At 42.6% G+C, this 12,339-nt stretch overlaps 1 protein-coding gene across 2 annotated transcripts in view; it reads right to left on the minus strand.

Annotated features, from left to right (window-relative positions):
• Window positions 1-206: 206 nt before the first annotated feature.
• Window positions 207-12,339, minus strand: part of LOC143275519 (uncharacterized) — a 14,756-nt gene continuing 2,623 nt past the window's right edge. Inside the window, exons 2-8 of one of the 2 annotated variants that reach the window (XM_076579690.1) lie at window positions 11,194-11,383; window positions 7,843-7,966; window positions 6,994-7,081; window positions 6,144-6,332; window positions 4,878-5,050; window positions 3,827-3,944; window positions 207-1,102 (exon numbers count right to left, since the gene is read on the minus strand). In XM_076579690.1, the coding sequence (XP_076435805.1) occupies window positions 972-1,102; window positions 3,827-3,944; window positions 4,878-5,050; window positions 6,144-6,332; window positions 6,994-7,081; window positions 7,843-7,966; window positions 11,194-11,363 (993 nt within the window). In that variant the 5' untranslated portion in view covers window positions 11,364-11,383 and the 3' untranslated portion in view covers window positions 207-971. Of the gene's footprint in view, window positions 1,103-3,826; window positions 3,945-4,877; window positions 5,051-6,143; window positions 6,333-6,993; window positions 7,082-7,842; window positions 7,967-11,193; window positions 11,406-12,339 lie in introns of both variants that reach the window. The other variant, XM_076579689.1, reaches the window with a different exon arrangement.

Here is a 12,339-nt window from a genome sequence, read left to right on the forward strand (position 1 = left end):
CTTATGACCCAGTTTAATGTATGACCGTGACGGTGGGTGGCAACCTTAACAAGCTGTTGTAAACAATGGTTTTCAAGTATTTTTTTTTTTAAGAGAAGCAACATTTGCATCAGAAGTTGAATCAAAATCATCCCACAATTAAATCGCATATGTATGTAAAATGCACACACACACACACACACACACACACTGGAACCATGTCAATAAACTAAAACAGGAGTCTGACCCTGACAGAGAAAATACTGACAATAGCTCGCGCAAAATTGATCGCATGTTTTCTTTTAAAACAAAAGGACATCACAGTAGCAGAAGGCTCACCAGTCTGGTATACAGACCACGACTGGATGCCATAAAAACAAAAATATACTTCAAATGTGACTTGTATTTGCGGCAATGAAATTACTCCCGTGGATATCATCTATAAATGTGAACAGTTAAAACCATATTTACTTATGTCATTCACAAAATCTGCAGTTCCATCTGCTTCCATTAGAAATGTCTTATATGATAATCAACATGTGTTTGAAATAGTTCCGTTTAATTTGGAGCCCAATTGGCTCTTTGTTGTAATTCTGCTGGTTGACTAGTTAGTTTTTTTTAATTTTTTTTATTTCGTTTATACAGGGAAAGTAGTGATGAGTCAAGGCATGGGTGGGGTGGGGGAGATGATGGATTTTCGTCTAAAATCACAAATGTCGATAGATGTTAAGCAAAAGAAATCACACACACACACACACACACACACACACACACAAACAAACAAAAAAAACAACAACATCAAATCAATAAGGTCCTCTAACCAAGGATGGACGCTAATAATTATATACAAACATCCACTCAACACCAACCAACCATCCAAAGAAACGTCAGAAGAAGAGAAAACAAGAAGAAGACACCCGGGTTTTATTTCCATAGTTCACGGTCCATGCACACGGCTTCTGAAATGTACAGGGTCCAGTTGTACTCATTAATTAATCGGAAGCCAGCGTTGCCGGAACGAATTCGAACGAAAAATAACGAATGATAGCGAAATCTTTGTAAGGTGGTGTCTTGCATTTGGCCAGCTTCAAACCTCTGACAGCATCATAGCGAAGATAGTAGTCTGTAACATAGTCATCATTATCATCGTCATCGTCATCATCGTCATCATCATCATCGTCGTCGTCGTAGTCGTCTTCAATGTCGTCACCATAGTTATTATCATCATCATCGGCAAATTAGGAATACTTACAGTCACGAAAGAAGTGCAACATCTGATATCATCATCATCAAAATATAATGAAAGAAGTAAAAGAAGAAAAAGAAGAAGAACAACAACAACAATGATTATAATGATGATGATGATGATGACAACATTAACAACAACAACAATAACAACAAGAATAATAATGATAGTAATCATCGTCATCATCATTATCATCATCATCATGAAGGTGATGATGATGATGATGATATTAATGATAATGATGATGATGACGACTACGAGATGTGTTAGGTGTAATGATATGGATAACACATATAACAACAACAACAATACTACTACTACTACTAGTAATAACAACAACAACAATAAGCACGCTTTCAAACGTGTGTGTGTGTGTGTGTGTGTGTGTGTGTGTGTGTGTGCGTGTGTGTGTGTGGGAGGGGGGGTGGGGGTGGCGGGGGGGTGGGGGGGTCTGTGCATCTGTGTGTGTTTGTATCTGTGTGTCTACACACTACACAAAGTGGCTTTATGTGCATGCGCACACGTGGTTGACACAGAGAGAGAGAGAGAGAGAGAGAGAGAGAGAGAGAGAGACAGACAGACAGACAGACAGACAGACAGACAGAGGCTGAACATGCAAAACGGAGAGTGACGGTCCGGTCGCCAAACGACTGAGAGTGACCACCTCAACATCGTCACAAAACAGAAAATGCTTCTTCTTCTTCTTCTTTTTCTCCTTCTTCCTCCTCTTCTTCTTCTTCTTTTTCATCATCATCATCTTCTTTTTCTTCTTCTCCTTCCTCTTCATCATCATCATCTTCTTCTTCTTCATCATCTCCTTCTTCTTCATTTTCTTCTTCTTCTTCTTCTTCTTCATCATCTCCTTCTTCATCTTCTCCTTCTTCTTCATCATCATCTCCTTCTTCTTCTTCTTCATTTCCTTCTTCTTCCTCTTCTTCTTCATCATCATCTCCTTCTTCATCTTCTTCTTCTCCTTCTTCTTCCTCTTCTTCATCTCCTTCTTCATCTTCTTTTTCTTCTTCTCCTTCTTCTTCCTCTTCTTCATCTCCTTCCTCTTCTTCTTCGTTCGTGGGCTGCAGCTCGCACGTTCACTCGTATGTACACGAGTGGGCTTTTACGTGTATGACCGTTTTCACCCCGCCATGTGGGCAGCCATACTCCGTTCTCGGGACCGTGCATGCTGGGTATGTTCTTGTTTCCCATAACCCACCGAACGCTGACATGGATTGACAGGATCTTTAACGTGCGTATTTGCGTGTACACACACGAAGGGAGGTTCACCACTATCGTCATTATTATTGTATTTGTATTTCTTTTTATCACAACAGATTTCTCTGTGTGAAATTCGGGCTGCTCTCCCCAGAGAGAGCGCGTCGCTACACTACAGCGCCACCCTTTTTTTCTTTTCTTTTTTTTGTATTTTTTCCTGCGTGCAGTTTTATTTGTTTTTCTTATCGCAGTGGATTTTTCTACACAATTTTGCCAGGAACAACCCTTTTGTTGCCGTGGGTTCTTTTACGTGCGCTAAATGCATGCTGCACACGGGACCTCGGTTTTTCGTCCAATCCGAATGACTAGCGTCCAGACCACCAATCAAGGTCTAGTGGAGGGGGCGGGGAGAAAATATCGGCGGCTGAGCCGTGATTGGAACCAGCGCGCTCAGATTCTCTCGCTTCCTAGGAGGGCACGTTTACCTCTAGGCCATCACTCCATTATCGATATGATTTTTATCATTGTTATTATTATTGTTTAGGCCCAACACTCGGCTTATATCACAGATTGACATAAGTTTACATTTGGGCCAACAGCAAAGTGAGAGCTGTATTATCAATGGTTTCTCCAGTCAATGGGAAACCATTTACAGCTTAGTCTTTTGTGAAGGACTATGACTCTCAAACTAGGAGGCAAAATTGCACTGGCTCTTAGTGCTGCAGCCTTGTGGGCTAGTTGGCCTTTGGGAACCATCCCCAACGCCGACTGTCCTCCTAAAACCCTCTTGGCCGAGAGAGTGGGGGGATGTAAACTTGGGCAAGACACTCTCCACCATAATCAAATTCTAGCTCAAAATAGTCGGAACAGCAGTTGCCTCCTCTGCTGTTTTGATGGTCATAGTCGGACATGACTGACAATGGAGGAAGGTGGCAGAATGGTTAAGACGCTCAGCTGCCAATACAGAGAGTCCGTGAGGGTGTGGGTTCGAATCCCGCTCTCGCCCTTTCTCCTAAGTTTGACTGGAAAATCAAACTGAGCGTCTAGTCTTTCGGATGAGACGATAAACCGAGGTCCCGTGTGCAGCACGCACTTGGCGCACTGAAAAAGAACCCATGGCAACGAGAGTGTTGTCCTCTGGCGAAATTACGTAAAATGAAATCCACTTTCATAGGTACACAAATATGTAAGCATGCACTCAAGGCCTGACTAAGCGCGTTGGGTTATGCTGCTGGTCAGGCATCTGCTCAACAGATGTGGTGTAGCGTGTATGGATTTGTCCGAACGCAGTGACGCCTCCTTGAGAAAGTGAAACTGAAACTGAAACTGACAATCACACACACACACACACACACACACACACACACATATGTTATTGCTGTTGTTACTCACTGCGCATAACGAGGGGCCGTATGCAGAAGGTCTCCCCGGCGTTTCCTGAAGCATGGACGATGAAGAAATGGCAGTCAGGTTTCGTGATGCTTTGGATATCTGTGTGGAATCCTTTCTCCTGCAACATCAGGGTGGACAGTGGATGGGCTTTCGGGTGGATTTGGTTTGGCTTAGGTTGTTGGGTGTTTTTGGGGGGGGGGGGGGGTGTGCGGTGGGTAAAATGGACACGCGCACACACATACAGACATGCAGACGTGCACACATACACAGACACGCACGCAGACACGCACAAACATTACACCTCCCGCACACACATACACACACAAACTACATTCAAATGCACACACACACACACACACACATGCACACAGACACGCACGCACACACACACACAAACATTACACCCCCACACACATATACACACACACTACATACAAACACACACACACACACGCACAAGCGTTACACACGCACGCACGAGGGCGCATACACACACACACACACACATACTATAAACAGTACACAAACTATTTCCAAACGCACAAACATCATACAGACATCACACACGGACACAGACTACAAACACACACATACACACACATATACACTATAAACAGTACACAAACTATTTCCAAATGCACAAACATCATACAGACATCACACACGCACACAGACTACACACACACACACACACACACACACACAGAGTGTACTCCTATTGTTATAGGCCAGAGGCCCGACAATTAAAACATTTTTTGACTTCTGAGTTTGACTTTTGGCTTACACACACACACACACACACACACACACACACACACACACACAAACCTAACCCCCTCACACACACGCTCACACTAATTCCCCCCTACCCCTAAAAAAAAACAAAAAACAAACAAACAAACAAACAAACAAACAAACAAACAAACAAACAAACAAACAAACAAACAAACAACAACAACAACAACAACAACAACAACACACACACACACACACACACACACACACACACACACACACACACACACACACACACAGAGAAAAACCCGCTCACCTCATCCGTTTTCAGGCAACCGGAAATGGGACAGGCGGCCACGAATCGCCCAGAACGAGGCTGCTGCAACACGCAAAGTCTGGGGTACCCTCCCTCCTCCTCCTCCTCCCCTTCCCCTCCTCCTCCCCCAGTCACGTGGTTGTGGCCAATGAAGTTGTAGCACTTGAAGACGTCTGAAGCATTGCGAACAGGCACATACACGTGAACAGGAATGATTGTATTATTATTATTTGTCCAGTTGGGGTGACTACCCCCCCCCCCCCCCCCCCCCCCCCCGACCCACCCACCACCCCAAAAACACACATGCACACATACACACACATATACACACACACACACATCCACACATACATACACATGCACACACACATACACATACATACACATGTACACACACATCCATACACATGCACACATACACACACAAACACACACACATATGAACAGGAATGATTGTATTGTGATGTCCAGCTGGGTTGACTATCCCCCTACCCCCCACCACTCACCACCCCAAAAACACACATACACATACACACACATACATACACATGTACACACACATCCACACACACACACACACCGTCTGATATCACTCAAAAGACGTTCAATTAAAGAAAGAACACACAGACATACAGACACACACACACACACGCACGCACCCCCCCCCTCCCGCCCCAACACACACACATACACACACACTTACAATCATTTTTCTTCGAAGGGGGAACGTCCATGCACAAGATATGGTCAGATCCTACCTTCATGAAAAACCCTGTCTGGGCCCCAAGACACACACACACACACACACACTTGCACAGACACGCACACACACACACCCTTACAAACACACATAAAAAACACAGTCAGACGCACACACATCCACACTCACAAAGATACACACACGTATCCCCCTCACACACATATTTCTCCTCTCCACCCCCCCCCCCCCCCTTTTTTTTTAAATCAAAATAATAGTATAAATCGTCTAGTATCTATCACTAAGAGTGAAAAGACGCTAAACTAAAGAACGAACACACACACACACACACACCACATCCCTACCCCCCCCCCCCCCCCCCCCGCAAGTTTGTACGATACCACCATGAATGGTCTCCCTTCCTTTTTGTACTTCGTTGTCCTCAAAGGGTTTCGTTGTGTGTGTCTCTCTCTCTGTCTCTGTCTCTCTCACCCTCTGTCTGATGTCTGTCTGTCTCTCTCTCCCACACACACACACACACACACACACACACGGACACACACACTTACAATCATTTTTCTCCGAAGGAGGGACGTCCATGCACAAGATATGGTCAGACCCCACCTTCAAGAAAAACCCTGTCTGGGCCCCATGACGTACACGCACGTAACAGGTGCCCTCGAACTGCACGTCGGTGACGTCAGGAGTGGTGACGATCTTGTCCGTCAGGCGCACGATGATGTCATAGGCCGCGCGCACTGTGACGTCACCGGTGACGCCAACCGTCATCACACACAGAGAGAAACAAAAGAGAGAGAAAAAAAAAGTTGAGTTTTATTTTTATATATATATATATATACTTTTTTTTTACACAGATATAATGCATATGAGAGAGAGAGAGAGAGAGAGAGAGAGAGAGAGAGAGAGAGAGAGAGAGAACGAACGAATCATTTTGAATGAAGGAAGTGGAATAAGCAAGCATATAGTCTTTTACATCCAGCCCTCAGGGCAAAGAGAAATGAAATCAAAATGTTCACAAGATAACAAAAGGTTATAAAAAAAATACATACATGACATTCAAATACACTCAAAAGCACAATAAACGTTTACAGGTACATAATCATGATAATTGCAGTTATGACAAGGATTTATATGAATATAGTAGTTCAATGACAGAGAGAGATGACGACGATAATATTTATGATGATGATGATGATGATGATGAGAGAGAGAGAGAGAGAGAGAGAGAGAGAGAGAGAGAGAGAGAGAGACAGACAGACAGACAGAGACACAGAGAGAGGGACACACACACACACACTGAGATAGTCAGAGGCAAATCGACAGAGACACAGACAGAGACAGAAAAACAGACAGACAGACAGACAAACAAAGTAAAAGACGAGCACGATCATTGTTTACCAGAGTCTCCGATACCATCCTCGAAAATAGCATTGACAGTGACCTCCACAATGTGTTTCCGGCCTTCGCTGTCTCTAGCTCTCACAGTCTGGAAAATAAAATAAAATAAAATAAAATAAAATAAAATAAAAACCAGAGCGAAAGAATAAAACAATGAACAAAGAAAAATGAAATAAACAATGAAGAAGAAGAAGAGGGAAAAAAAAAGAACGAGAAGAAGAAGAGGGTAAACCAGAAGGGGGTAGGAGGAGAAGGAGGAAGAAGAAAAAAAAAGAGGAGGAAGAGAAGGAGGAGGAAGAAGAAGAAAAAGAAGGAGGAAGAAGGAGGAAGAAGAAGTAGAAGAAGAAGGAGGAGGAGGAAGAGGAAGAAAGAGAAGGAGGAGGAAGAGGGGGAGGAGGAGGAAGAGGGGGAGGAGGAGGAAGAAAGAGAAGGAGGAGGAAGAGGAGGAGGAGGAGGAAGAGGAGGAGGAGGAGGAAGAGGAGGAGGAGGAAGAAGAAGAAGGAGAAGGAGGAGGAGGAAAAGGAGGAGGAAGAAGAAGAAAGAGAATGATGAGGAAGAGAAGGAGGAGGAGAACGAGGAGGAGGAGAAGAAGAAGAAGAAGAAGAAGAAGAAGAAGAAGAAGAAGAAGAAGAAGAAGAAGAAGAAGAAGGGGGAGGAGGAGGAGGAGGAGCAGAAGGACGACGACGGTGACGACGACGAAGAAGAAGAAGAACAACAACAACAGCAACAAAGAACTAGAACGTGAACAAGAACAAAAAACAGAAAAACAAGAACAAGAACAAGCAGAATTCGGCTGGGGGGCGTGGGGGGGGGGGGGGGGGGCGTGGGGGTGTTCATCACTTTACTGACCATTGTCAGGTCTCGCTCGGACAGTACGTCCAGTTGTTGGTTGAGGTGGGCGGTGACACGGACGTGGGACCAGGTTCGGACATCCACCTGGTTAATCTGAACCAGCTCCGCTTCCCTGTAATGACTGGGGAGTGAAAGGGAGGAAGGAAGGAAAGAAGGAGGAGGGAGGAACGAGAGAGGGAGGGAAGGGAGGTTAGGAAGGGAGGGGAGGGGGGTTAGGAAGGAATGGAGGGAGGGAAAGGAGGGAGGGAAGGGAGAGAGAGAGAGGAGGAAGGGTGGGAGGGAGGAAGGGGGGGAGGGAGGGAGAGAGGGAGGGAAGAGAGGGAAGCGGGGGGTTAGGAAGGGGTGGAGGGAAGGAAGGAGGAGGGAGAGAGAGAGGGAGGGAGGGAGAGAGGGAGGGAAGAGGGGGAAGGGGGGTTAGGAAGGGGTGGAGGGAAGGAAGGAAGGAGGGAGAGAGAGAGGGACGGAGGGAGAGAGGGAGGGAAGAGAGGGAAGGGGAGTTAGGAAGGAAGGAAGGAGGGAGAGAGAGGGGAAGAAGGGAGGGAAGGGAGGGAGGGAGGAAGGGGGGGGAGGGAGGGAGAGAGGGAGGGAAGAGAGGGAAGGGGGGGTAGGAAGGAATGGAGGGAAGGAAGGAAGGAGGGAGAGAGAGGGGAGGGAGGGGAGGGAGGGAGGAAGGGGGGGAGGGAGTGGAGGAAGGGAGGGGAGGGAAGGGAGGAAGGGGGGGAGGGAGGGGAGGAAGGGAGGGGAGGGAAGGGAGGAAGGGGAGGGAGGGAGAGAGGAGAGGGAGAGAGGGGGAGGGAGAGAGGGGAGGAAGGGAGGGGAGGGAGAGAGGAGAGGGAGGGAGGGAGGGAGGGAGGAAGGAAAGAAGAAAGGATTAAATTTTGGTTGTGTGTGTGTGTGTGTGTGTGTGTGTGTGTGTGTGTGTGTGTGTGTGTGTGTGTGTGTGACGACAACAATGATAATAATAATAATAATAATAATAATGATAACAACAACAACAATGATGCTGATAATGATAACAACAACGATGATAATAACAAGAACAAGAACGATAATGATAACAATGATAGCAATAGTAGTAGTAGTAGTAGTAGTAATAACAATAATAAGAAGAACAACAACGACGACAACAACAAAATAAAATCAACTTACCACCCCTACCAGTTCAAGACAACAACACACACAACACAGAATATAGATAATTATTTCTTCTACGCTGCTTAACACTCTCATTCACTCTCTGACCCAAAGCAAGGCACCTAAAAGTCAAACAGCAGTACACACAAAAAGAAGAAACAAGAAAGGCAAGGCCTTCAAGACTCACTTGTAATACACTTAAAAAAAAAAAAATCTAATCGTTAAAATGTGTTCTGTATTTGTTATTTTAACTCACTCAGTACGGCCAGTCCTCTCTTCTCCTCTACACAGACCCCTTGGATGTCCAGTGGGTGTCTGAATGACCCAACCTTTAGCTTCCGTCGTCAGAATTGTGGTATTCTTTGTCAACATTCACCTCTTCAGTATAAAAGCGTTCCGCTTGCAATATTTTGATGATGGTAATTGGGATGAAACGCTGTTAACGTCGCCTATTTCGCCGTTCGTATGGAGAGAGTTAAAGCTTCGAGTTAAAAAAAAAAAAAAAAAAATCCTAACGGCAGATTCGAACCCCGCGTTTTCGGATGAGAGGAAACTGTCTTACCCATTACACTATCGTGGCTCCTTAACTGACGTTCTAAAATTTAATATTTAAACATGCTTCTTTAAGGGCGATAAATTGATAATTCGCAGTGAGAACGCTGTTTAAATCATATTATTCTGGTGTATCTTGGGCATTCAAAAAATCTTTAAGGGCAATAAAAAATTCTTTTTAAGTTCGCGGTAAAAGAGACGTGACTATCGCCGCAATCACACTGCAACATTTAGCCGTTTTCTCTGGATCTAGACAGATGTACAAGTTTAGTTGCACCCGGTTGACACGGTCGATTCAATTTCTCTTTTATGTTCATTCTAGTTTTATAGTTGATATGAAAATTGAGTAATTTGCTAAACTAATAACATGTACAGCCAAGTACAAATACTTCCTAAACGTCGTATGAAGTGAAAAGGACTTCATTTTGAGAAAACCCAAGACTGGAAATTTTTACGTTTCATCAAGGGTATTAACTCTCATGGTTTATTATTTTTAACTGTGAATTCCGACTGATTTTGTTGATATTTTTATGGCAGTTTGGGGCATAATCCAGTAAGTGATGAGGCGTTTACAAATCTTTCTCTGAATAAATATTTAACGGTCTCCTTCTCCAACTTTCTATCACATGTTATCATGTATGTTGATTGAATATAGGACTGAACGGGCAGGTCAACAACTTGAAACAAAATGGCGCACGCGCTTTGAATATGTATAAATATGTGTACGCAACTGATTTTTGCCCATGACCTTCAGGGCTCAGCCAATAGATCTATAAAGTCCACTCGTAGTATTGATTTTAGTATTTTCCGAAAAAGACCACTTGGGTGAATGAACATAGTGAAAGCCCTGTATACTGAGAGTAAAACACACAAGCTTTTAATGTATTGAGTATAATTTCAAAATGTAATGTTTAAGATGAGATAGATCAGTTTAAAGCAAATTAACCTCCCTTGCATTAATTACAGATTAATTTCCCTTTTTTACTATCTGCACCAAAGACATGCAAAATAAATATAACTTCCATGCTTAGCAAAAGACGTTCCTATTTGAACAAAAAATGATAAAAATGACTGCTCTTGTTGTTGTGCCAGAACATCAGATCAAAGTGCCAAGTTTACAGAATAAAAAAAATAATAATAATAACAGTAAATTCAGTGTCCATATAATTTGGCTTTTTTTTCTTTCTTTTTTTTGTGCCCATCCCAGAGGTGCAATATTGTTTTAAACAAGATGACTGGAAAGAACTGAATTTTTCCTATTTTTATGCCAAATTTGGTGTCAACTGACAAAGTATTTGCAAAGAAAATGGTAATGTTAAAGTTTACCACGGACACACAGACACACCGAAACACACAAGTTTCAAGTTTTAATTATCCTTTCACTCCTATTGGAGTATGGAGGATTACTGCAATATAATCTTTTCGTGCCCAGAACAAACATTTCCAAATACACAACAATATCACATAAAAGTTGAGAAAACACAAATGTCTTTTAACTCCAAAAGTATAACTAGGCAACATTTGCAAATCTAATCATCTTACTTACAGCTAAAATGACTTTTTTTGCCTCCTTTGAGCATACACACACACACACAGACAACCCAACACCGGGTTAAAACATAGACTCACTTTGTTTACACAAGTGAGTCAAAAAGCACGCACCTCTCGATTTCGTGCAAGCCCGAAAGGAAATGGCGCAGACTTGAGCGGCCCGAAATGTGAGTGGTCAGCTGGAAGCAAATGTTGCCGCCACTGTTCGGAAGAGCGAAGGGCGTGCGACCTTGCAGAGCGAGAGGTCGCGATGACGAAATAGCTCTCAGTCCTGACGTCATGGCTGGCTTATGACGTCAAACTGAAGGCCGACGAATGATGGTCTGGAATGTTGAGATACGACACAATACAATACAATACAATACCATACAATACAATACAATACAATACAATACAATACAATACACAATATACAATACAATACAATACACAATATACAATACATTGCAATACAATACACAATATACAATACAATACAATACACAATATACAATACAATACAATACAATACACAATATACAATACATTGCAATACAATGCAATACACAATATACGATGCAATGCAATACAATACAATACACAATACAATACAATACACAATATACAATACAATACAATACACAATATACAATACATTGCAATACAATGCAATACACAATATACGATGCAATGCAATACAATACAATACACAATACAATACAATACACAATATACAATACAATACAATACACAATATACAATACAATACAATACAATACACAATATACAATACATTGCAATACAATGCAATACACAATATACGATGCAATGCAATACAATACAATACAATACACAATATACAATACATTGCAATACAATGCAATACACAATATACGATGCAATGCAATACAATACAATACAATACAATACAATACACAATATACAATACAATACAATACAATACACAATATACAATACATTGCAATACAATGCAATACACAATATACGATGCAATGCAATACAATACAATACAATACAATATACAATACAATACAATACAATACACAATATACAATACAATACAATACAATACACAATATACAATACATTGCAATACAATGCAATACACAATATACGATGCAATGCAATACAATACAATACAATACAATACAATGCGATGTGACTCGATGCCACACAAATACATTGACCATAACACAGACATTTCGCATAACTGGGAGCAATAATCATGCAGTACTTCAGTTATCTAAGAACTGTTAA

Source organism: Babylonia areolata, chromosome 30 (genome assembly GCF_041734735.1).
Source record: "Babylonia areolata isolate BAREFJ2019XMU chromosome 30, ASM4173473v1, whole genome shotgun sequence".
In the NCBI taxonomy this organism is placed as follows: Eukaryota; Metazoa; Mollusca; class Gastropoda; order Neogastropoda; family Buccinidae; genus Babylonia; species Babylonia areolata.